Source organism: Gopherus evgoodei, chromosome 3 (genome assembly GCF_007399415.2).
Source record: "Gopherus evgoodei ecotype Sinaloan lineage chromosome 3, rGopEvg1_v1.p, whole genome shotgun sequence".
In the NCBI taxonomy this organism is placed as follows: Eukaryota; Metazoa; Chordata; order Testudines; family Testudinidae; genus Gopherus; species Gopherus evgoodei.
The window spans coordinates 120466256-120492002 of record NC_044324.1 but is presented as its reverse complement, the minus strand read 5'-3'; the positions used below and the strand labels follow the sequence as shown (position 1 = coordinate 120492002).

Here is a 25747-nt window from a genome sequence, read left to right as displayed (position 1 = left end):
AGGGCTAGGCAGGAGAAACATAAAAATAAATACATTTGTCTTTAAAGTTGTAAAGGTTAAGTGTGATCTCCAAAGTGTGACTGAGTACACCTACGGTCTGATTTTCAGAGGTGCTAAGTGCATCTGTAAATCATGTCCTAGACCACTGCTCCAATCTCTCCTATTCCCCTTTCACTCTGCAAACATGTATTATAAAGGCTATGCTTGATTGTGTTCCTTCCTTTAAAATTTTCTAGTAAATGTAGCAATTTTAAAGTAGTTCAATTCCTATTTCAAACAATCAAATTTTTTATTGAGTATTGAATCATTTGCAAATAAGTAGATTTTCCCCGTAGTTTGTTTTTTAAATTAAAAAAATGTATATAAGTAGTATCAACCAACTTTGTTCGGAAACTACAGCAAATTGTTTAAAATATGTTTTTAAAAGAGTCATATCACCTAGGAACTGGTTAACACGACTGTATAGCAGCACATTTAAAACCTGAAAGTGATGAAATACCACCAGTTACAAAATGTGTGTTTTTTGATTGAGTAAACAAGGATGTATTTGAACTGAAGGACTGAATTCCAATGAAACTGGGAAATTAATTTGTGACTCCAATGTTCAACGCAGTTTTCACATATTATTTGTAATACATACAGTACACTTTTTTTTTTTTTTTTTAAAGCAAGCAGTTAATTGCTTGGTTGTTTAAATTTAAATCTGTCACACAGCAGAGAAGGATTGCATAGTGTCTGTCACCAAGGAAGGAAAATTACAGAAGAATATGCACAGATTTGTTATTTTCCCCCCATATGTTGTTTTCATAAATGTACCTTGAAGCCTGAAACGCTATCTCACGGGAATAGTTTTTAAAACGTGCTTTACTTCTGAGCTGAGGAATATCAAAGCAATCTTGTGTTAAAATTAATTTTATTCCAAATGAAATGTATAATATGTATCCAGATTAGAAGGGAGAGGTGTGATCATTCTCTACCACAAAACTCAAAAGAACGCCATACATTTTTCTCAATGTTACTGCAATATATTCCTTTTATTTATTATTGTCTCAGAGGAAGAATGTTACAATGTAGTGTTTTAAGTAGCTTTTACTTGGCAGCAGAGTAGAGGACATAGCTTGCATACACACACAGGCAGAAAAACAATTTTATACATAACCTTTCACAGTTAGAACAAAAAAGCCACCAAATTGACTACTGAGACCTTTTCAATTCAGGGAATTTTTAAAAAGGATTTCTTGCTTTGATATGATGTGGCCTGGTAAAAACAAAATATCTTGGAGAGAACAGAGCATAAAGCTATTTTCAATACTACTCACAAAGATGGGTCTGAGGTAGAAAGGCGGTCATGGCTTTTAATCTCCTGTAAAACTATTTTCCTTCTCAAAATAACTCTACTAAAATATAATTTTTCCTAGATGAAGGAATCCTATAACAGCCAGTCTCTCCCCTTCCCACCTTGACAATTCCTCCATTCCCCCATCCAAAAATAATAATACTTATTTATATAGCACTTTTAATCTTCAAAGCACTTTATAGACACTAGCTAATTAAGCCTCAACACCTCTGAGAGGTAGGTACGTATTATCATCCCATTTTACAGATGGGGAAATTGAGGCAGAATGGTTACATTCCTTGCCCACGGCTTCAGATAGAATCCATATCAGAGTCGGGATTAGAACCTGTGCTCAGACCATGCCTTAAGCATACACTGGTGAGTGAAAATTATGAATATAGGACATTCTGATAGGCACAACCTCATAAAGATAATCAGGTATTAACAAATCCTGATGTTTTACCTGCATAACCTCTAGAATTACCCAATTTGTAGGTTTTTTCAAGACCAGAGATTTTTCTTCAACAACATTTTAGGATACGAATTTGTTTCCTCTCATTATATCTGAAAATTGATTATTGCATGCCATTTACCAATCAAATATGTGTTCTAAAATTAAAGCAAGTGTCCATGCAACACTGTAAACTCAACAGTGAAGGCAGAAGAACCCATCACCCGATTGCTAATTTGAATATCATAAATCAGTGACACAACCTTCCCAAAATTATCCCTACCTTAAGCACATAAATAAATGAACAACAAATTAGCTTTTCAAAAATAAAGAGCAAGACTGAATGAAAATGCCCAGGTGCCCTGAACTGGTTTAAAGAAAATGCTCCAGCCTTGATATTACTGGAGAAGGCTTCTTAATTTATTAGATATTTCCAAAAGGAATAATAAAAAAGAAGTGTGTGTACATTCAGATCTTACGTATAAGATCCCTAGTAACTGGTCTTTACTTTCCAAACTGGAGAATCAAGGCTTTAAAAAAAATGTTCGGCACAACTTGGAACCACAAAGCTTTGTCTCTGGGGGAAAATAAAACTGCATTTCGTTAGAGAGATCTTATTAAAACAACTTAAAATATTGTTAAGTCCTTATGTAGCTATCGCCTGATTTCTGAGTTGAAATAAATCCTAAAAACAAAAAACCCTATTAGACAACATAAAATCTAGAAATGCCCTTTTGGTGCATAGCACTTATTATTGTAATTTTAAAAGAGGGTCTACAATTGTTAAATGGAGCTTAGCCTTCACGTGTTGCCAATGTGATTTTTTTTGTTAAATAATAATTGTGCAAGTTATGTGAACTTGTTATTTTGCCAATCTTGGAAACAACTGAAGGGTCTTCAGAAATCTATCTGGTTAGATGACTGACACAATTATAAATAACCTGTACAGAACAGCAAGCGTGTCAGAAAATAAATGTTTCAGCAATGTAAATGCAAAGAACTGAAAGGAATGTATAAATGTAACATTTTACTCCAAACTCTATGCAGTTCTCTTTACTGTTATTAAAAAGAATGTATATAAAGCCCCCGCCCCCTTTCCCAATGCTATATATTTATACAAATCAATGACAAATGTATAATCATTTCCAAATACTGCACTATTCATTAATTTACAGTTGCATAGAAAGGGAAGAAAAAGAAGAAGAAAAAAAGAACATAATATAAAAACACAACTTCCTCATCTTTGGGTATTCAGTGTTTTACTATTTCAAGTAGAACACACAATCAGAGCTGAACAGCATGTTCCACGGTCCCATGCAGTCTTCTGACTAAGCAGAACTTGTGATTGGCATTTGTAGAAAAGGGCCATACTGTAGGTCAGGGAGTGTTGGTTGCCTTCCAAATGAGTACTTCACATTGCCTACAGTGATAAGAAATAAATGTCACACTACTATTTACATACACAGCGCAGAGCCCTGAACACCCATGACAGAGTGCAAATAACAACATTTTGAGGTAATTTAAAATAAATGGAGTATTCCAAGTTCTAGGCTTATAGGCTCTGGATTCAGCAAAACACTTGTCCTGGTTTAACTATAAGCACATGCTAAAAATAAGTCTTTTAAAGTGCTTTGTGCTAAGTGCTTCAACAATTTTAGCAATTTACCATTTAAGTTCTTGCTGAATCTCTGAATCTGGGCCAAAGATGGGCCACAGAAAATGTGTGGGCCTCCTGAGTATTACAACCACAGATGATAATGCTTAGCATTTATACAGGGAAGTGCCTTGTCCAAGCCTTATAGTGAGTCAGTGGCGGAGCTGGAATTAATACAGAGCTTCTAGCTTCATGCTCAATCCACTGGGCCAGGATACTTGCTTCCAAGTTTTGGAGCTAGGCTACTTCCTGTACTCAGGGAATAGCACCCCTTCTCTAATGGGTGTGGAAATTGTGGAGTGACAGATTTGTAAGTCTGGCTATCTTCTTACCATACGGTATCTCTACAAAAACTGGGGTTATGGAACTTTCATCAGAGAACTCATGGGCCATGTTTAAAGTCCTCCGAAAGCCTGCTAAAAAGTAAGGTTCTTCTCTGGAAAATAATGCAAGTTAAACTACGGGGGGAGGGAGGGAATTAAAGGGACTGCAGCCCCAAGTTATTTAGTTATCGACTGTAAGACACAATTTAATTTATCACCTTCAGAAATTATGATAATTTGGGAGAAGCCATGAAAACTAGACTATTTCTGTTATTTATAGACATACAGTGTTACTTTCTCATATAATTAGTACATATATTTACAGCATATGCTATTTTTTGTTATGTTTCTGCAGTTTATAACAGGAATTACTGAAGTTTTATTAGCAAACATTCCATCCAAGAAAAAAAGTGGCATCTGTTTTTGAATCACCTTTTTTGACTTACTGATACAAAAAATCAGTAGCATTTAAATGAAACTAGTTTGCTTTGTTTTTGTCAGCTGAATGTGTATACCTGAAAGCCAATAATTTGTTATAAAACCAGAAGAGCTCTTCTGCCTGTATTACATTAACACTACTGAAAGACTGCACCATGTACCATACCTGCGGTCTGCCAGTGAGACTTGCTGTAAAAATAAAAAATAAAAAAAAAAGTTAAAATGCAAAAGTACAGAATAGTGTGAGAATTAAATATTATTGTATACAGAGAATATTTGCAACAGAAGAGGAGGAAAATTTCATATTTGAACTTCATAAAATATAAAAGAGCTGAATGGTGCTCTGATGGCCAAGGCATAATTTTCTTAGCATCATAATTACTCTGATTTATCACATCATTGTAAACAATGAGTATCTGAGTTGCTGACAGTTAACACTTTGTGTCATATATATCTATACAATATTTAAGATTGCTGCATTACAGTAGTGTGAACGATAAATTGAGTCATTCTAAAGCAATCTGGATTCAGTTAAGAGTAATAATATAAATATTATAAATATTGCGTTAACTATGTGGATAACTCATAGCTCATTATGAGTGCAACCATTACAACAACTGATGATCATCCCTTAGGAATCAAAGGCTATATGGACTTGTACACTAACTTCCTTAGGGTTATGCTAATAGTATGTTATGCTAATGCTCTCTCTGTTAAGTTCCACAATATTTTTTTCCAATTGATTTTCTTTGGATACATTTTAACAGATGAGCCAGTGCTCTATTTAGCAAGATTTACAAAGCATATTAATGAAGGAGAAAGAGTAAAGGTCAGGGTGTGAAAGGGAAAACAGCACACAAACACACAAATAAACACTGTGAAATATCCTTGGCAAATATGCAGTTAGCTATATTCCACAGCTAACCCCAGGTATTTACTTCATTAAACTGAATGCATTTCAGGAAATCTTTTAGAAATTGCTAGAGAACAAACAGCCAAAATGAAATGGAGTGGAGGGGAAGAAATCTCAGTGGTGGTTTCACAAAAGAACTGTTTAGCAGCACATCAGTAAGGTTACACGTCAAAGTTAATAAGTAAGTGTCATTAAAATCTCTAGCTACCCCTTTGGCTGTAACAAATTAGAACAGATTGTATTCACCAACTTCGCCTCTTTGGTACATGCTAGTAAACTCAAGTGTTAAGACAGAGGTTGTAGCTAAACTGCACCCTCTTCGGTCTCTTTGTATTTATCTATTTTAAAGATACTGGTCTATCACAGATGTATGTACAGACCTGTGCTCTTGTGTAACACATCAGTGTACTAGTACAGAGCACACTTCATATCAGCGTGGGCATCACAAAACTAGATAGCCAATAAAAACAGAATGCTCTACCAAGAGTGAGGATAGTCCAGTGGTTATGGCACGAGCCTAGGACTTGGGAGACCTGAGGTCAATTCCCTGATCTGCCACAGACTTCCTGGTGATCTTGTGCTCGTTGCTTACGCTCTCTGTGCCTCAGCTCCCCATTTGTAACACTGGGATAACAGCACTTTCCTATCTCACAGAGGTTTTGTGAAAATAAATGCTCTCTCTATACTAGAGAGCTTACAGCAGCACAACTGAACCTATGCTCATGGGTGAGGCAGCAGTGCACATGCCCAGCAGTGGAAATGTAGGCACGCAGGGGACTTTAACAGTGTAAATTTAGGCACTATGGGATTTTAGGAACATCTAGGGTTAGACAGCAGCTTAGCAGGGGTTTTGAGCATGTCAAGGTATCTAGACTTGCATCTAGGTACCTAAAGTGAGAGTTAGGTCCCTAAATTCTGTGGTTCTGGGCCTAAGTGCCCTCAATTCCCAGTGAAGTTACAGGAAAGTGGTGGCATTGAGCAACTTGTAGGAGATGTTCAGTACTTCATAGAAGCAGACTTGGTGGCAATTAGTGCAGAAGATATTTAATATCCCACATTACTGAAAGGATGGGATTGCTGAAGCATCGTGTATATTCAGTCCACGTAAGCAATGTCGATTCAACTTTGTAAAGCACAAAGGACTTCGAGCTGGGCTAGTAACACTATTACAAGGCTCCCATTAGTTATAGTAAGGTGGGGAATCTGCTTTAGTCTGGAGGAACTCAATTCTTGTTTGCTGCAATAAATCCTCCAGTAGTGGTCACGGTGTATATATCTTTATGAAATGGTTATTATAGAAGTATGTTACCTGACATTCTTTTGTCATAAAAAGCCCTCTAACTTGAGCTCTAATTATATGAAACCTGATCCAGGAGACAAAAGAAAATAATGGTGGTAGAATACACAACAGAACATCTTCCCACCTCAAAAATATCCAGGTTTTTTGTTTTTTAATCTGCTTTTAGAAGCAGAGAGCCTCCCTTTCCCAGAGGGAAAACACAGTTACCAGGGCCACCCAGAGGTGGGAGTGGGGTGGAGAGGAGGCGGGAAAGGGGAGGGCAAGTGGGGCAATTTGCCCCAGGTCCTGCAAGTGCCCCCACAAGAACATAGTATCAGAGGGGAAGCCATGTTAGTCTGGATCTGTAAAAGCAGCAAAGAATCCTGTGGCACCTTATAGACTAACAGAGGTTTTGGAGCATGAGCTTTTGTGGGTGAATACCCACTTCGTCAGATGCATCTGACGAAGTGGGTATTCACCCACAAAAGCTCATGCTCCAAAACGTCTGTTAGTTTATAAGGTGCCACAGGATTCTTTGCTGCTTTCACATGAATATAGTATTGCAACTTTTTTTATGGAAGAGACCCCCGAAATTGCTTTGTCCCAGGCCCCCTGAATCCTCTGGGTAGCCCTGCCAGTTACCTATCTGTCTGTTACATGCGATTCTCTGGAGCACTTCAGGCAGCTGCCTTGGGGGTCACTAACAGGCACAGGCCTGTTACAGTCAGCCCGGGGCTTCAAACCCAGAGACCAGGGCATGCCCCACCTGGACCCTATCTTACTAATTACAGTGCTTAACAGATACTTCACTAACTACAGTAAACAAAACTATTTACAGCTCTAATACACAAAGTGAAGAAGGAAACCGCTGACCACTTGCGGGGCAAGGGAGAGAGGTGCTCTGGGGCAGCAAGAAGGAACTGAAAGGGTGTAGGGCTGCCAGCGCCTGATATACTGATGCATGAATGCAGGACTCCAGAGTGCACCACAACCGACCCTACAAATACTGCTAAGGCAAATGTGCATGTGATCGCGCACACACCTAGGATTGAATAGATATGAACAAACACTCGAAGAAGAATTCTTATTTTTCATAGTTAATTTTCCTCCTTTACAGCTAGTCTGGGGAAAAAAACAAAACAAATGTTTTCCTGACTCCAGAAAAAGGTCAAAAGTATTGTATCTTGTTGAGGATAATGGACCCTTATTTTAGTCCCATGGACCAGTTAATGTCATTACAACATACAAAGCTTTCCCAACAGATTATATTTTGGATTGTAAGATTTCACTACAGAAGGCCTTCTGAGGGACCGTACTTCCATTAGGTTTTATTTTTTTGAAACTGCAGCTATCATGAATTACTCCCAGGCTCCTCACTGAGTCTAACTCAGGGAAATTACATATTAAAAACAGGCTGTACTCTAACATTACAGTCTTACAAAATGACAGAAGGCACTTTGTCCTTATCTCATTCTACAATAGCGCTTCATCTCACATGCTGAAATACTCAGCCACAACAAATTGAGTTAAGGAATGACAACAATACCTGTACTATTAGTAAATATCTTATTTAGTGCTGTCAATTAGTCACAGTTAACTCATACGATTAACTAAAATTTTTTTGAGATTAAAAAATTAATCGCAATTAATCGCAGTTTTAATTGCACTGTTAAACAATAGAATACTAACGGAAATGTATTAAATATTTGTGGATTCTGTTCTACATTTTCAAATATATTCATTTCAGTTACAACACAGAATACAAAATGTACAGTGATCACTTTATATTATTTTTATTACAAATATTTGCACTGTAAAAATGATAAAATAGTATTTTTCAATTCAGCTCATGCAAGTACTGTAGTGCAATCTCTATCATGAAAGTGCAACTTACAAATGTAGATTTTTTTTTGTTACATAACTGCACTCAAAAACAAAACAACGTAAAACTTTAGAGCCTAGAAGTCCACTCAGTCCTACTTCTTGTTCAGGCAAATTGCTAAGACAAACAAGTCTGTTTACATTTAAAGAGATAATGCTGCCCACTTCTTATTTTCAATGTCACCTGAAAGTTAGAACAGGCTTTTGCATGGCACTTTTGTAGCCAGCATTGCAAGGTATTTACGTGCCAGATATGTTAAACATTCATAGGCCCCTTCATGCTTCACCCACCATTCCAGAGGACATGCTTCTATGGTGATAATGCTTGTTAAAAAAAATAAATAAATAACATTAATACATTTGTGACTGAACTCCTTGGGGGAGAATTGTATGTCTCTGACTCTATTTTACCTGCATTCTGCTATATATTTCATGTTATAGTAGTCGCAGATGATGACCCCCCACATGTTGTTCAATTTAAGAACACTTTCGCTGCAGATTTAACAAAATGCAAAAAAGGTACCAATGTGAGATTTCTAAAGATACCTTGGGTTGAGTGCTGTAGCTTTAAAAATTTGAAGTGCCTTTCAAAATCTGAGAGGGACGGGGTGTGGAGCATGCTTTCAGAAGTCCTGAAAGACCAACACTCCAATGTGGAGATTATAGAACCCGAACTACTAAAAAAAAAAAATCAACCTTTTGTTCGTGGCATCTGACTCGGTGATGAAAATGAACATACATCAGTCTGCACTGCTTTGGATTATCATCAAGCAGAACTCATAGTATGGATGCATGTCCTCTGAACAGTGGTCAAAGAATGAAGGGACATATCAATCTTTAGTGCATCTGGCATGTAAATATCTTGTAACATCAGCTACCACAATGCCATCCAAATGCCTGCTTTTACTTTCAGGTGACGCTGTAAACAAGAGGTGGGCAGCATTATCTCCTGCAAATGTAAATAAACTTGTTTGTCTGAGCAATTGGCTGAACAAGAAGTAGGACTGAGTGGACTTGTAGGCTCTAAAGTTTTACATTGTTTTACTTTTGAATGCAGTGTTTTTTATACATCATTCTATATTTGTAATTTCAACATTCATGATAAAGAGATTGCTTATATTAGCTGAATTGAAAAATACTATTTCTTTTGGTTTTTACAGTGCAAATATTTGTAATAAGCATATAAAGCAAGTGCTGTACACTTTGTATTCTGTGTTGTAACTGAAATCAATGTATTTTAAAATGTAGAAAACACCCAAAAATATTTAAATAAATGGTATTCTATTACTGTTTAATAGCTTCATTAATCTTGATTAATTTTTTAAAATCGTTTGATAGCCCTAATCTTAAATCCTAGAAAGTAAGATCCCTGAGGGAGGTCCTGCTTCCATGCTAATTGTCTGCACAATGTCTATCACAATGGAGCCCTAATCTATGTTTGGGATTCTTAGAAATTGCCATAAATATAATGAATAAGAAATAATTAGCATTCATATGTTTTGACTGCAAAGTTCAAAGCACTATAAATAACTAATTATATTAATTGCTGGGGAATTGAAGAGCACAATTAAGGTGCAAGAGGAAAGACAGAGGGGTCCTGGAAGAACAACCACTTTGCTCATTTGGATGCAAGGGAGCAGGGCAAGGGCTTCCCCTCTCCCTGGGGTCCTCCTTCACCAGGATTAGCAAGGGGAGGAAAGGAGGGCATCAGTTCATAATCAATTGAATGGTTATGATTCATAGACAGTTTCACAGCTGACATCCCAACAGAACAGCAAAATAAGCCATTACATTTCACCCACTGCTTTCATCAAGTGTGCACACACCTCCCATATCCTTTTATCATAAGTAGAACTCATCATCCAACATTTTATAGCAGATGTTATTCTGGAACACACACTGAATAATACACGTTAGATGCGTTTCAACATTAAATTACCTGCTCTCTTGATCTGACCCCTTCTCCCCCAACTAGCAGAAGAAACCAAACTCCTTAATGAGGATGAACATTTTACTAAAGCTTCAATTTTTAAAACTGAACACTACTTTACAGTTAGAATGGTCTTAAACTTCCCTCTCCCACAACTTATTTGAATTTGCTCCAAACTTTTTGATTACTCAGTATGTAAGAACCACAACATAAGCATTTTGCACCACTGTTGAGCAAAATAATTAGCGTTTGGACCTACCTCTCAAAAACCAAATCTTAGCCTGATGTACTTTTAAATGAGTGAGATAGAGACCTAAAATAAGGTTTATAAATAAAACAGCAGGTGTAAAGTTTAATGTAAGTGGAGCTACTCTAGCTTCATGAAAGGGAAACATAAAAAGGCACAGCTGATTGGGTTGCAGTGAAGGAATTTCTCAAAGGAAATTCTATTTTGAGCTAACAGCACTAGTTTGCAATGGTTACTGGTGAGACTTTGGCAAAAGTGGCTGATATTACCATTAGCAAAGCCCAGGAGTTATATTGTGACTAACAGCATCCTGCATTTGGGGGAGGGGCGGGGGAGATGTGGGGGACAACAGGAGGGGATCACGTCAGCTGGAAGGACTGTGGCTAACTCTGTGAGGAACGCTCTGGTGGTGCTAGGGAAACTCATATCAGAGGTGGGGCTGAGGGCACCCTTTAATAGGATGCAGAACCACTATTACAAGCTCAGTACCACTCCCCAATGTAGAAAGGGCATGGAGTTTAGAGTTGCTATGGGCAGCAGATTCTTCCAGTCCTGTTCAGGGAAAGCAAAGAGTGGGATTATGGCTGTCTCTAGAACAGGAATGCAAGGGAGCTGAAGAACCTTCCATTCCCTGCGGATCTGAGCACGTCCAACCATGATCTAACCCCATATTGCTTTCACCATTGCATTACAGGCCTTCACAAAAGCAAAACAAAAAACATGGGAGGAGGGGATACTTTTTCTTTGCATTTTCCATTCACTGCAGTGACAAAGAAACAGTCTTATGGCCAAATCTGAGCAGCGCTGAGCACCAGCACTACCAACTGACTTCAGTGAGAGTTCCTGGAGCACAGAACCTCTCAGAATTAGGCCCTTAACATGCACTATAGTGGCCAGGAATCTAGCACTAACTCAGGACCTCAGGAGACTGTTGAAACAAGCCATGTTTTGCAAGATACTACGCTGCTTTCTCAAAAATGTGTAAAATGCATTTTCTCTGATGCAATGCTTCAAAGCAGGACCGGTGCTAGAGTTTTTCGCGCTAGGTGCACGACCATTTCACAGCCCCGCGCGCCGCTCCTGCGGCTCCAGTGGAGCTGCCGCAGCCATTTCTGCGGAGGATCCATTGGTCCGCGGCTCCGGTGGAGCTACTGCAGGCGTGCCTGCGGGAGGTCCACCAGAGCCGTGCGGGACCAGCGGACCGTCCGCAGGCATGCCTGCGGCAGCTCCACCAGAGCCGCAGACCAACGGCCCTCCGCAGGCACGACTACAGCAGGTCCACCGGAGCCTCCTGACGCCCCCCCGGCAAAATGCCGCCCCCCGAAAATCCTGGCGCCCTAGGCCATTGCCTAGTTCACCTCAATGGAAGTGCTGGCCCTGCTTCAAAGACACGCAAAGTGTGTAGCAGAGATAAAGGAAGTGTTTTAATAGGGTTCAGTAGAGTTTGGGAAACAGAATACAACATTGAGCAAATAGCTGACTTCTTTGGCAGGAATAAGAGATAAAAAGCCCTCAACTTTTTTTTGTGTGGACATTAAAAACAAAGCTTTACGAAGACACTATTGAACACCAGAGCTTTCAAGTGTTTATGGATGTTTTTGCTCTTGCTTAGCTAATATTGAAAACAAATTTGTTACATATTATAAACACAAGCTCCCACTGCTAGGAACAATAGCATATACAAAATGCTGGCAGAACTAAAGCGATTCAATCTTGTGTGAACAGAGAATGCATCAACACTCAGTAGAAAGAGAGGTGGGCAGATACATATATTAATTGCTGTAAAGCGCTCACAGATGTCTGAGGTACCTCCAGCTGTATAATCTTTACTAGGGAGCCTTCACAGCATTGGAAGAGAGACCATAATTCTCTCTCCACCCCCAACTCTTTGTACTTCTCTCCATGGCTGGTCCAGTCTCCATGCCTTTCCTGCATGTCAACAGTGTCTTTTCTATGGGGCATGGGAGAAGGCATTCCAAGGAAGGCCTCACCCCTCGATCCTGGAAAGCCATCCCCAGAGAGCTCTCACTGGGTGAATTTATGTGGGTCAATCTGGTCCGGCTCAGGAGGCAATGCCTGATGTGCGTCTCTCGATATTTTATATGGTTATATTTGATCTATTTTAAGATATTTTAATTGATGCTGGTTATATTTTAATTGGCTGTGAATTAAAGCAGGGAGGTGCTGGGTATTAACATGTTCATTTCCTGTGGGCAAGTACAATGTAAGGTTGGTGTTCCCCTGATTAGGAGCAGTCACTGCCTAGAAAATTGCACAGATTCCTGATCTGGGAGGTCAGTGGTGTGGTGAAGGAGCCAATCCTGCAGCTCCTATTTTCCCCCAACTCTCACTAAATTAAATCACCGGCACCCAGAATTCCAGGGGCTATATTTACTGCTGGTATAAGTGAGCATAACTCTATTTACATCAGCAGAGAATCTCCATTTCTTCTAGACACAAATGAAGATCTTGTTTGAAGCAATGCGCTTTTCTTAAAGTAGGCCACATATTAGAGTGAATATTTTTTCTTTTTTAAACACAGGATGACTATGATTTGATTTGGCTTCCATTTTATCACTCTCTATGTATGTTAAACAGTTTCAAAGAACAGGATTACACAGCCATCACATCTTGGTAAACGTTCTTATCAGAGTTAAACTTCATTTTTTGGGTCAATATTCTGCATATGACTTATTTGCAAATAAGCTTCAGTCTCATATCTATACTGCTCTGTGTTAAGTTTCCAGAGAATGACAAGGAGAAAGACACAATGGGGGGTGGGGGAGGGAAGGGAGACAGATTTCACTATACTTAACACTTACAGCAGCAAGTAGGAAACGCGCTGTTGATTTGTTCCATAACATCTGTTAGATCTGTGCTTGTATCATGAGGTGGGCCTAACAAGTCATCTGCAGATATGAAAACAAGATGAGCAATGAATTTAATAAGGGGGAGAGAAAAAAAAAAAGAGACAATAGATTCTGAAAGTCATTCCCATCTAACCTACCGGCTAAATGCTCTTTTATATCTAAACCAGAACCCCCTACTTGAAGCATTTGTAATGTAATGTGCAGGAATTGCTCATTGATAATTGCCAGTCTTAGGAGGGGAGGTGGAAGTTCAATTTATCAATTAACAACTAATCTCATGTTTTTTTTTTATTATTAAGGCTTAACCACTGTTCCTGAGATTTAACCAAAGGAAATTGCCCACATGAAGCAGAATGTAAGAACTTACTGTTAAAATAAATAAAATATTCTCTTATCTTGTTAAGCATATTTGGCAGCTGCACATTTGATATTCTGCTCTATTTTCAAACAATTTGTCATGTCATTTCCAAAACAAACAAATCTGAGATTTTTCAAAAAACATTTATCTTCCAGATAGTCTTTGTTCAATATGCATCAGCAAGCCTATCAGTGCAAATGTTTTTCAGGCCATTTGCTTGCTTGCTTGTTTCTTAAAGGGCTTGTTAAATTCAGCCAATGAAATGAATAGGGAAATCTGTTTGCTTCACTTTTGGCAGTGTTATTACAAAGCATCATATATAAATCTATCAATTTATGAAAACAGCATGACAAAAGTTCCATATCACATTTACATTTTTTATGCCAATACTGAAAGAAAATGCCTTAGTATGAAAAACAAAAATCAATATTTTTTTTAAATTGTTTCCATTGCATTGGAATCAGATTATCCATAGTTCAGTGATTTGCACACAAGGAGTGGTGGTTTGTCCCCTCTTAGCAAAGGTTTAATCACTGAGGCCTTGAGTCAAGAGTTTAACCCTATTAAGGGCTTTAAGCCTGTGCTTAAGTTCAACTGAAGTCAATGTGAATTTGAATTAAGTGCTGTCCTGGTAGGGATGGATTTAAGCATGTGCTTCAGTGCTGTCCTGAACTGGACCCATAGTCCTGTAGTAGTATAGCTCCATTACTTTTACAAAATACTATGTAGTACTACATCTATATAATATTATGGTAATTAAAATGTACATCAACTGCTAAAATACATGAATAAAGTATGTTGATGGAACAAAGTATGATGCATTAGTCTTGCTTTTTAGTGTTCATCTGCAAAGGTTTTCCCAGTCATTGGTGCAAATTACTGAGGTTCCAACAGAGTAAGGTTTAAAATACCCATTTAGGGTAAGATTCACCCCTGTGCAGAGGGCCTGCATAACTTAAGTCCCACTGAAGTCCTAACAAATAAATGTTACTATGTCACTATGAGACGAAGAGATTTATGACACCCAGAATTGCATTTAGACCCAGGAAATGATACTACTCGCTGTCTTTAAAGAAAGAGTGCTTTGCTGCCAATCAATATAATGTGAGATGCACACCACTGCTATAGGTTCCTTCAGTCCAATGGGATTTAATTCTTCCCTTGGTGCATTAAGGGATTGTGTCAGTAATTCTCCTTCCCAGAAGGGACAGGAGACCAAGTAGTATAGACTGTCATCCATTACTGATAAAAAACAAAGTTCTCTTTCCCCAAATCACATTATATTTTTCTTCTTATGATGCCCAGTTCTGAAAACCTCTTACTGTCAATTGCAGTGAGCTTTGCACCCAGCAGTGTTAGCTACAAATTTATAATGGGACTGACATGGCTACTTTAGGCACACATCAGTAAAACTGATTCCAACCATTTATAGACAAACATGGCATAATATCTGACCAAAGCACTAACCCGTCTGATGAAACTGTGAGCTGGCGTCCTGATCAAATGAGTAGCTGTGAGCAGAATACTGGGGTGAAGCACAGGAAGAGACTCCATTAACTCTGGAATCCGATTCAGGCTGAAAGATGTTTAAGAAACAAAAATTCCATCATTATAGTAATGCAGAAATTTATGTAAATTACAGATACCAAGTTGCGTGTGTGTGTACGTTGCTCCCTTTTTAATCGTCACCCATTTTTCTTGCTTTCTCTTCTCATGTTATTTCTTGTTTCCTTTTAATTTTCCTCCACTCATCTCTGTTCAAATATGGGTTGATCTTAGGAAGATAATAGCTTCTAGGAAAATAATTTATAAAAAAGATTTGACTTTTCAATGTTGTCATAATCAGCCTCCAATTAGCTCCCTCACATTAAGGCAGTGTTTGGCTGTGCATGTGTTCCACAGAGAAACAATCTCCATTACACAAAACAATCCACTCTTCTTGCCCAAACCCATAGGTCAGGCCAGGAAGGGATAATATGAAAGGATCTTACAACGGGGTTTGGGTCTTCCATTAGACTATCTTGGAAACCTGAGGAGAGGTTAACTCTAAACTGCTCAGTCTCGTATAACTTTATAAAATTCTGCCCATACACCACGTCAAACACACACTATTTTCAATAAGAATTATGTCCAAATGAAGTTTCAAACTTCAGCTGCTTCTTATAGCCTATTCTAAAATGCATGGAGTATGCATTTTAAAAAATGTGTGTGTGTAGATATGAATATAGCTGAACGGCTTGGTAATAGCGACTATAATGTAGTTAAATGTAACCTCTCTGTAAGGGGAGAAATACCAAAGAAATTCAAAACAGTAGCATTTAACATCAAAAGGGAATCACTCAAAAATGAGAAACAAGCTAAATGGAAATTAAAAGGAACAGTCACAAGAATGAAAGGCCTGCAAGTTGCAGTGAAACATTTTAAAATCATCATTATAGAGGCTCAAACTAAAGATATACTCCAAATTAAAAATACAACAACATTAGGAGGACCAAAAAATACCACCATGGCTAAACAGAAGAGTAAAAGAAGCAGTTAGAGACAAAAAGACATCCTTTTAAATTGGAAGTCATATCCTAGTGAGGAAAATAGGAGGAAGCATAAATCTCTGGCAAGTATAAAAGTGTATTTAGACAGGTCAAAAAAGAATTTGAAGAGCAACTAGAAAGAGACAAAAACCAACAGCAAAAATGTTTTGAAGTACTTGAGAAGCAGGGAGCCTGCCAAGCAATCCGTGGTGGCACTAGACAACTGAGGTGCTAAAGGAGCACTAAAGGAAGACAAGACCATTTGGAGAAGTTAAATGAAGTCTTTGCATCGGTCTTCAATGCAGAGGCTGTAGGGGAGATTTCCCATACCTGAGCCATTCTTTTTAGAGGACAAATCTGAAGAACTGTCCCAGACTGAGGGGTCAATATAGGTGCTCTCGGAATAAACTGATACATTAAACAGTAATAAATCACCAGCACCAGATGATATTCACCCAAGAGTTCTGAAGGAACTCAAATATGAAATTGCACAACTAACAACTGTGGTATGTAACCTATCGCTTAAAATTGGCCCTCTGTATCAGATGCCCCATGCAACTGTCTTACCTCCAGAGGGAGATGGCAGGGTTTAGAGGCTAGGACGTGGATAAGAAACACTCTCTTCCTTCCCTTGTCAGCTGCTGTTGCTTTTCCACCCACTGGTGGGAAAGACAAGGAGCCACAGGAAACCTCAGCCACGCATCAACTTCCTTCTCCTGCACCCACCTCAGCTATCTCTGCTGGGTACATCCTTACTCCAGTAGTAAGAGAATGAGGAAAGCTAGCTCTCTGCTTTCAGCAAAAAGAGGGGGAGCTGTACTCTACCCCTGCTCCTCCTTATGGTTTAATCCTGTGCCCAGTGAAGTAACTAGCAAGCTCCCATTGACGTCAATAGTGCAGAATCAGGCCCTGTATGAAATCTCTGTTCAGTAGATTAGTCAAGTAGGAAAGAACCACGACAGATTTGTAATGTCCCTAGTAATAGGATCTTGGTTTTGCGTGGCATGGAACCTATAGTTTCTAAAAGAGATGAAGAAAAAGAAAATAGCCTTTTTATTTCTCTTCTTTACAATTAGCATGTTGGTGTCAAAACTGTCACAAGCCATTTCTGTTTCAGCTCCGTGTTTGGCACTATAATCAGACAGACAGACATGACAATGTTGTGTGACAGCTACCAACCCTTTGGGCTTTGCTAAAATAAAAACAGCACGCTCACCTCTGAATTGTGGCCTGGGATATATGTGAGTGATGCATATTTCTGCTACATTTGTTCCCCAAAGAATTTCATTCAATATTCTCAAATACAGATCAGACTGTTACGGCAGGACAGTTTTTAAGTTTCATTAGTTTTCTCCCCACACATCTGTGTAGAGAGATACCCACCCTGCATCTACTGGAGAAAAAAGTACCAGTGCTTTCATTGACAGGTTATTAACCCAAACAGCGATCATGAGGCTACCCACTGTAACTAGGCAGCTGAGTGAGAAAAGACAGTCTTGCAGCTGACAGAAGACAGAAACAAACAGATCATGAGAACTGCCAGTGATGGCAAAAAAAAATTACTGTAAATAGGACAGTCTATTTTCAGACTAATACTAGTGATTATTATAAAGAAACATTGTGACAGTCAGCTAACCATCCATCTCATCAGTGGTGAAAAATGATCTCTTAAATTATATATTTTAAAAACAGATTTCTTTAAGAAAGTCAATAAAATTAAAGGAAAAGTAAAAAATAAATTTTATTTGGACTTTCAAAAAGCTTTGATAAAATCCCTCACAAGAAAACAAAGAAGGGACTGCGTTGAAGGTAAAGGTTTGTCATGGATTAGAAACTGGCTAAGAGACAGAAAAAGTAGGAATAAATGGTCAGTATGGAAGGTTAATAGTGAGGTGTCCCAAGAATCCACACTAGGACCAGTGGTGATAATCAATGCATTAATGATCTTTCACATAAAACAAAGTAATGCACCCTTGAAAGTACAACTGGAATTATTCATAAACACTGATGTGTTGTAAGTGAATCATCGAGGAAAAAGACCAAGCTGTCATTGTAGACAACTCACTAAAAACCACCTGTTTAGTGTGTAGTAGTGGGTAAAAAAGCAAAGAAAATATTAGGCGTTTGTTTAGAAAGGCATACCAAAACTATGGAAAATGTTATGTAAATCAGCGATACACCCTCACCTTGAACATGGCACTCAGTTCTGACCACCCCACCTCAAGAAGGGTAAGAGCAGAAAGAGAAATGGTTTGGAAAAGCGCAGCCACGATGATTAGAAGCATCAAATGACTCCCATATGAAGACAAAGGGAATTTAGATCTATTTACGTCAGAGAAGAGGTGACATGATCGATGAGTTTAAAATAATGAACTGTACAGTGAAGGTGAATTGTGCTCTTCCATTTACCCAGTTAGAAAGAACCAAGGAGGACACAATAAAATTAAAAGGCAAACCTGCTACAAGTAATTTTTGTTGTTGTTGCACGACACAGAATTCACCTTAATTGCCAAATGATATTATTGAGAAAAAGAGCTTATGAGGATTCCAAAAGGATTACACAATTATATGAATAAGAAGAATATCCACAGTTATATTGGACAGAATAAAGAGTCTTAAGGAATGTAAACCCTCATACTTTACGTTGCAGGCTAATTACTAACTATCTGCAATTTAATAGAAATTTCCCTCAAGAGCATGTTACTGAACAACCATCTACAAAGGAAGTTTAAAAAAATCTTTCCCTGAAACACCAGGTAATGGCCACTGTCATCTAAGATACTGGACTAGATGGATCACTTCTCGTAACTGTTGTTCTTTGAGATGTGTTGCTCATATCCATTCCAATTAGATGTGTGTGCCATGTGCACAGTTGTCTGAAAGTTTTTCCCCTAGCAGCACCCATCGGGTCAGCTGTGGAGCCCCCTGGAGTGGCACCTCTATGGCACTCAATATATGACCCTGCCGACCTGGTGCTTCCTCAGTTCTTTCTTGCGGGCTACTCCAACAGAGGGGAAGGCGGGTGGGTCTGGAATGGACATGAGCAACACATCTCCAAGAACAACAGAAGTTGAGTAACTGTTTCTTCATCGAGTGCTTGCTCATATCAATTCCAGTTAGGTGACTCCCAAGCCCTACCGAGGAGGTTGGGTTGTAGTTATGGAACGACAGACTGGAGCACTGCTCGGCCAAAGGCTGCATCGTCTCTAGCATGCTGGGTTATGGTATAACGAGTGGCAAATGTGTGCACTGAGGACCACGTCGCCGCCCTGCAAATTTCTTGAATTGGCACAATGCAGAACTCCCACAGCTGAAGGGCTTCCTAACAGAGGGGGAGAAGAATGGATGTCACCCTGCTTGTTTATGCAAAACATTGCAGTTGTGTTGTCTGTCATGACTCCTGCACATTGACCACTCAAGTGGACCTGTCACGCTAATTGAACCATTCTCAGCTCCTTGATGTTGATGTGGAGTGAGAGCTCATCTTGAGACCAGAGGCCCTGCGTTTGAAGGTTCCCTAGGTGAGGGCCCCACCCCAGCACCGACACGTCCATTATCAGGGACATGTCTTGTTGGTTGAGCCACCAGCCCATGGATTGGAGGACATGACCTGGAAGAGTGACCACAGAGTCCAGACTGTCGCATCCCAGACGGTATGCTGATGCAAGCCAAATCTGGAGAGGTCTGAGATGCATCCTGGCATGTTGTACCATGTATGTACAAGATGTCATGTGACTGAGTAGTCTCAGGCAGGCTCTTGCTGTGGTGGTAGGGTACTGTTGGAAACCTTGAATGGAGTCTGAGAGTTAGAAAACGGATCTCTGGCAGGAATGCTCTGGCACAACCTGAGTCCAGCACTGCCCTGATAAACTCTACCCTTTGAGCTGATATCAGCATCGACTTGCTCTCATTGAGAAGGCGGCCCAACCTGATGAATGTGGACCTCATGATATCTATCTGCGCTTCTACCTGGTCCCTGGAGTGCCCCCAGAGCAGCCAGTTGTTGAGTTACATATACACCTGCACCTGCCTCCGGTGAAGGAAGGTGGCAACAACTGATATGCACTTAGTGAATACCTGAAGGGCTGTGGACAGACCAAAGGGGAAATGCATAAATTTGAAGTGGTTGTTATTGACCACAAACCTGAGGTATCGTCTGTGAGCAGGACGTATGGATATATGAAACTGCGTGTCCTGGAGATCGAAGGCAGCGAACCAGTCTCCTGAATCCATAGAGGGGATGACCAAGTTCAGGGAGACAATGCGGAACTCCAGCTTCACCATGAATCTGTTGAGACCCCACAGACCTAGAATGGGTCTGAGACCTCCTTTGGCTTTGGGGATTGGGAAATAACAGGAGTAGAATCCCTTAGTCCCTTAGCTCCTGAGGAATCTCCTCTACTGCCCCTGCGGCGAGGAGCACCCGCATCTTCTGGATAAGGAGTTGCTCATGAGAAGGATCCCTGAAGATGGATGGGGAAGGGAGAGGAGAAGCAAAATTGGAGAGAATAGTCCACTTCTACCGTGTGAAGAACCCAGAGGTCTGATGTTATTTGGGAGCAAGCACAGTAGAAGTGGGATAGATGGTTCAGAAAACACAGAGTTGAGGATCTGGTTCATAGTCTGACATACTGTCCCTGGGTGCACCTTCAAAAGGCCTGCTTGGAGCCCAAAGAGGTGCACACCTGGCCCTGAGTGGACAAGAGCTGGGATGGTTTCTGCCTGCCATCCCTACCGTGCTTCCTAGAAAAATCCTGTCTAGGACAAGGTTGGTAGGGACGTTGAGGGGGCTGTGGAATAGACCTTCCTGCCGAAAAGGTTGAGACCTTGACCGGTGCCGAGAACGGGACTTCTGTCAAGACGGGGATTGGTGCCGGGATGGTCAGCGGTGCCACAAGTCCAACCGGCGCTGCGAATTCAAGCAGCGTGGTGAGATGGATCTGTGCTGCGATTCAGAGTGGTGCCTCCTTGTCGATAATGGCGAGCGATGCCTTGGAGATGCAGGCGGACACAACATCGCCGGCTTGCCTTGGGATAGTACTGCCTTTAGTGGCGCTGGAGGCTTGTCGTGGAGAGAAAGGGACCATGGTGCCATCACGGCAATGAGATCCCTCACAGCCTTAAAGGTGTCTGATAGCCCCACCTCTTTCACCACATGGCTTGGGAAGTCCAATGGCACCGGACTCAACAGACCCGCCAATATTGACAGTGCTGGCTTCAAAGCTCTCAGTGCCAGCTGCTCCTCTCTGGGATACGCCCCATTGGCCAGCTCTGAAGGAGTGAGTCTCGAAGGCGGAGATCTGCTCCTACCCTGCTTCTCTGGTGCCAGGGAATGGGACCGGTGCCAGACAGTTCCCACTGACTTTGGCACTGGAGAGTGGCGGTGCCACTGGTCTCTGTACCCAGCATCTTTCCATGGTGCTGCTTCTGCCACGGAAGCTGGAGCGCTCTGCACCAATTAACTTTATGCTGGGTGTTGCTGCGCCGAGGTGGATTGCAGTCTCAGCGCCGTCTCCATAAGGAGCTGCTTTAAATGGAAGTCCTGCTCCTTTTTTGTTCTAGGGCAAAACCCTTTACAAATCCTGCACCTATTGGCTTGGTGCGCCTCCCCCAGACACTTTCGACAAGTGTCGTGGGGGTCGTCCAGTGGTTTGGGCTTACTGCAGGACTTGCAGGGTTTCAGCCCTTGGGACTGAGGCTTGCCCAGAGTCCCCAAGGGGAGATAAACAGTCGGGGTGGAGGGGAAAATCCCATTCCCAACAGCTAAACTCTACTAACACCAATAATGAACTAGAACTACAACTAACACTAAAACTACAGTATCAGAGGTGTAGCCGTGTTAGTCTGGATCTACAAAAGCAGCAAAGAGTTCTGTGGCACCTTATAGACAAACAGACGTATTGGAGCATGAGCTTTCGTGGGTGAATACCCACTTCATTGGATACATGTAGTAGAAATATCCAGGGGCAGGCATATATATGCATGCAAGAAGCAGGCTAGAGATAACAAGGTTAGTTCAATCAGGGAGGATGAGACCCTCTTCTAGCAGTTGAGGTATGAAAATCAAGGGAGGAGAAATTGCTTTTGTAGTTGGCTAGCCATTCACAGTCTTTGTTTAATCCTGAGCTGATGGTGCCAAATTTGCAGATGAACTAGAGCTCAGCAGTTTCTCTTCGAAGTCTAGTCCTGACGTGTTTTTGCTGCAGGATGGCTACCTTTAAATCTGCTATTGAGAGTCCAGGGAGGTTGAAGTGTTCTCCTACAGGTTTTTGTATATTGCCATTCCTAATATCTGATTTGTGTCCATTTATCCTTTTCCGTAGGGACTGTCCAGTTTGGCCAATGTACATAGCAGAGGGACATTGCTGGCATATGATGGTGTATATTACAGCAAACTGAAAGGCTAGGAGAATGAGAGGAGAACTTTCTAAGCAAGCCACCACAGTTTCAATGACCACTACTGGCAGCAAGAAGTAACTGAGGCAGCGTCGGGTCAGCATGGTCATATATTTAGTGCCATAGAGGCACCACTGCAGGGGGCTCCACAGCCGACCTGATGGGTGCTGCTAGAGGGAAAAACCTTCCGATGACAGTGCACACGGTGCGCACACACCTAACTGGAATCGATATGAGCAATCACTCGAAGAATAACCACTGTATCAATTCCCATTTTCCTACCTAAATATTTAAGCCACTTGAGTCTTGGTGAAAAATGCTCAAATAACAGCAACAGCGAATGAAGCTGTAACAGTAAATGGACTTTACCCACTTCTCAGTTGGGGAATATGCACTGATGTGGCCAACTGGTTCATTTGGAACGAGATTAAGACCACTCACTAGGCCCACCTAGGACAGGGAATATTTGTCACATGGAACTAGAATTGATCTGAACTGGTGATCTAGAAGGGAAAGGTGATGCATTGTCTCTGCAAATTTCTTAAGTCTCCAGATCCAAAACAGTGCAATCAAAACAATGCTTAAAAGCTTTTACAGCTTTTTCTGCACCTAGACAAGACTTGCAATCTATAGAAGCTGTGTGTGCACATTTCAAGAATCAAAAAACCCACCCATAGTTATTAGCACTTTCAAGAAAGTGGTAAGTTTCTGTACTGCAACATTCAGTTGTAGCTACACCATCATTTTACTGCACATACCAGATGTATATATGTGCTACTCAAAAGAGCTAGTGAAGGAATTGTCTAGTTTTCCCCACTTTCCTTAGGAATTAATTTCTTCACTGTCTGAGAGACAAATCTCTTGGTCCTCTCTATCACTGTAATTCTGAGCAATGGTGCAGTGCCCAACTTTAACAGCCAGACCAAGCGTCGAGGAAAGGAGTGATAAGGAGAAGAGACAGAAGGGCTAGGCAGGTGTATTGTGTGGCTAGGGCCCACTGGCTGGAGGGGGAGAGGGATATTTTGTCCTCACTTTTTATTTGTTTTGAGAAAATTGCTGTACTTATTTTTGTTATTTAAGTCGTTCTGAAACATTTATAGATGTCAAAAGTAACTTGAGCTCTTGGAAAGACATTGTAAATCGATCAATCAAGCCAGCCAGCCATATTATTAGCATGTTGAACATGCCGGATTATTATGTGGTTATTGGCAGGAGGGTGCCAAAACTGGCAGTTTTAGGGATAGAAAATGTTTTATTTGCTTCATGTGACAGGCTTCATTGATGGAGGATTTTTGAAGCATCATTTTGCTTTAGGTTTTGTTTTTTGCTATAGCAAATATATTTATAACTGAAGGTAGAAAAATATACACCCTTTTCCACCCTATCAATAAAACTGAAGGCAACAGAGTAAGATAATTAAGGGAGAAATGTCCACAAAACATTCAATGCATTTGCATTTAATGCAAAAAAATTCAACGCTGACATGAATGCCACCTCACAAGCATGAGAGTTGCGGAAGGGCACTGCTACTTATTGTACCTGCTCAAGCAGCTGTCGTAGCCGGTGAAGCTGAGACTCCAGCTGTTTATTGTGATCTTCCAATATTTGCATTCTGGCCTCCAAACGACCTTTGTGCTGCCTTAGGAGTTTGGCCTCAGCAATGAGCTCAGCATCTTCAGAAGTGTGCTGGGGAGATACAATGGAGTCTGGAGGGGAGGCAAGAGGGTTTATTCCTCTCTGAAGATGCTGTTCCTTTAGCTGCTCGTATTCCACCTGGAGGCTCCTAATACAATTATAAAGAGAAAAAGGAGATTACATTTTATGACAGCATACATGACAACATAATTTAATATAGTTCCCCTAATTCAGTGAATCTTTTCATTATCTATATATGTGGAGCTTAACTACCCTATACCAAGATAAAGTCTATGCTCCAAAGTGTATGATAAATTAGACAGCTGCAGCACAAACAAGTAGGAGTGAAATTGCTACTTTGTTAGACTGTCTGATCACAGGCCCAACAACTTAACTTACAAAGGGCCATTGTGAAGAGCTAACGCTCTGATCCAGTTTTCACCAGAAACTGACTCCAGTGCCCATTTTAGGCCCTTTTCTCATTTTGTCCGAACAACAATTATGCAGTATGGTGCATGATTAAAACACAGTTAATGAAATGCCAGTTCAGACGTTGCACAGGAAGATGACAAAACCTTTGCTCTTCCTCGAGGTCGGCAATGATGCGCTCCAACTCCCCTCGTTCTTCCTTTTCCACTGACTTCAGGATTTGTGCAGGACTCTGCGGTTGACTCACAGGTGATTCTCCTCCCAGAGTTTGACAGTACTGCTGGATGAGGGCATGTTCATCCTCTCTAGAGTAACAAAGCAACATAGATGGAAATAGCTCATGTAAATGTACTTGATACTACTGGAAATATAAATTAGCCAATGATCTAACAGCTTTGCTAAGTATATCTTTTTAAAAAAGGCTTGCACAGAGGTAAGTTAATCTCCAAGAGTTTGGGACAGAGCTGTCAGTTATGTGTGGGTGAACTATACATATCAGTATTTGTTCTGACTCGCTCCAGGCATAAATATCCTGCAGGATTAAAAAATCCAAATGAAAAAGAAAGATGTTCTGTATTAGTGTAAAGCCAGTTTATTTTAAATGCACACACACACAGCACAATGGCTGGTGATACCTCTAAAAGAAACCAAAAATCCAAGAAGCTGAAATGGTGTAAGTTAATAATGACTGATTTCAAGTACTTTTTTTTTTTTTGGTCAAAAAAAAAATCAGCTACTATTTGGTGTCTTTTGCAGCAGTTGTGCATTTTCAGAACAAACACCTGACAATGAGTGTACTTTGAGAGATGGGAGAGAAAATGCTAGACATTCATTTTACATGCTCAATACACCTAGTAAAAATTATACATGGGAATGTTCACAGATATCTTAGCATGGTCATAGGCTTAAAAAAATCAGAGATACAGAAAGATCAGTGTGCTTCGCAAAGTGGATTGGTTGTGACATTAAAGAGGAAACATGTTCTGCTTATAAAAGATTCCATGAAATTTTTATAAGTATAACACACATAGGTTACGAATTGGTCTTTTTGTCGTCCATTTCTTAAGATTGTGGTTCTC

At 40.3% G+C, this 25747-nt stretch overlaps 1 protein-coding gene across 11 annotated transcripts in view; it reads right to left on the bottom strand.

Annotated features, from left to right (window-relative positions):
- Positions 1-964: 964 nt before the first annotated feature.
- The window catches only part of UTRN (utrophin), a 638628-nt gene continuing 613845 nt past the window's right edge, over positions 965-25747 (bottom strand). For 6 of the 11 annotated variants that reach the window (XM_030556487.1, XM_030556489.1, XM_030556490.1 and 3 more), the window contains 6 exons: positions 24815-24973; positions 24144-24387; positions 15148-15256; positions 13275-13361; positions 4369-4391; positions 965-3207 (listed from right to left, as the gene is read on the bottom strand). In XM_030556487.1, the coding sequence (XP_030412347.1) occupies positions 3199-3207; positions 4369-4391; positions 13275-13361; positions 15148-15256; positions 24144-24387; positions 24815-24973 (631 nt within the window). In that variant the 3' untranslated portion in view covers positions 965-3198. The remainder of the gene's footprint in view (positions 3208-4368; positions 4392-13274; positions 13362-15147; positions 15257-24143; positions 24388-24814; positions 24974-25747) is intronic. The other 5 variants (XM_030556492.1, XM_030556493.1, XM_030556494.1 and 2 more) reach the window with 3 other exon arrangements.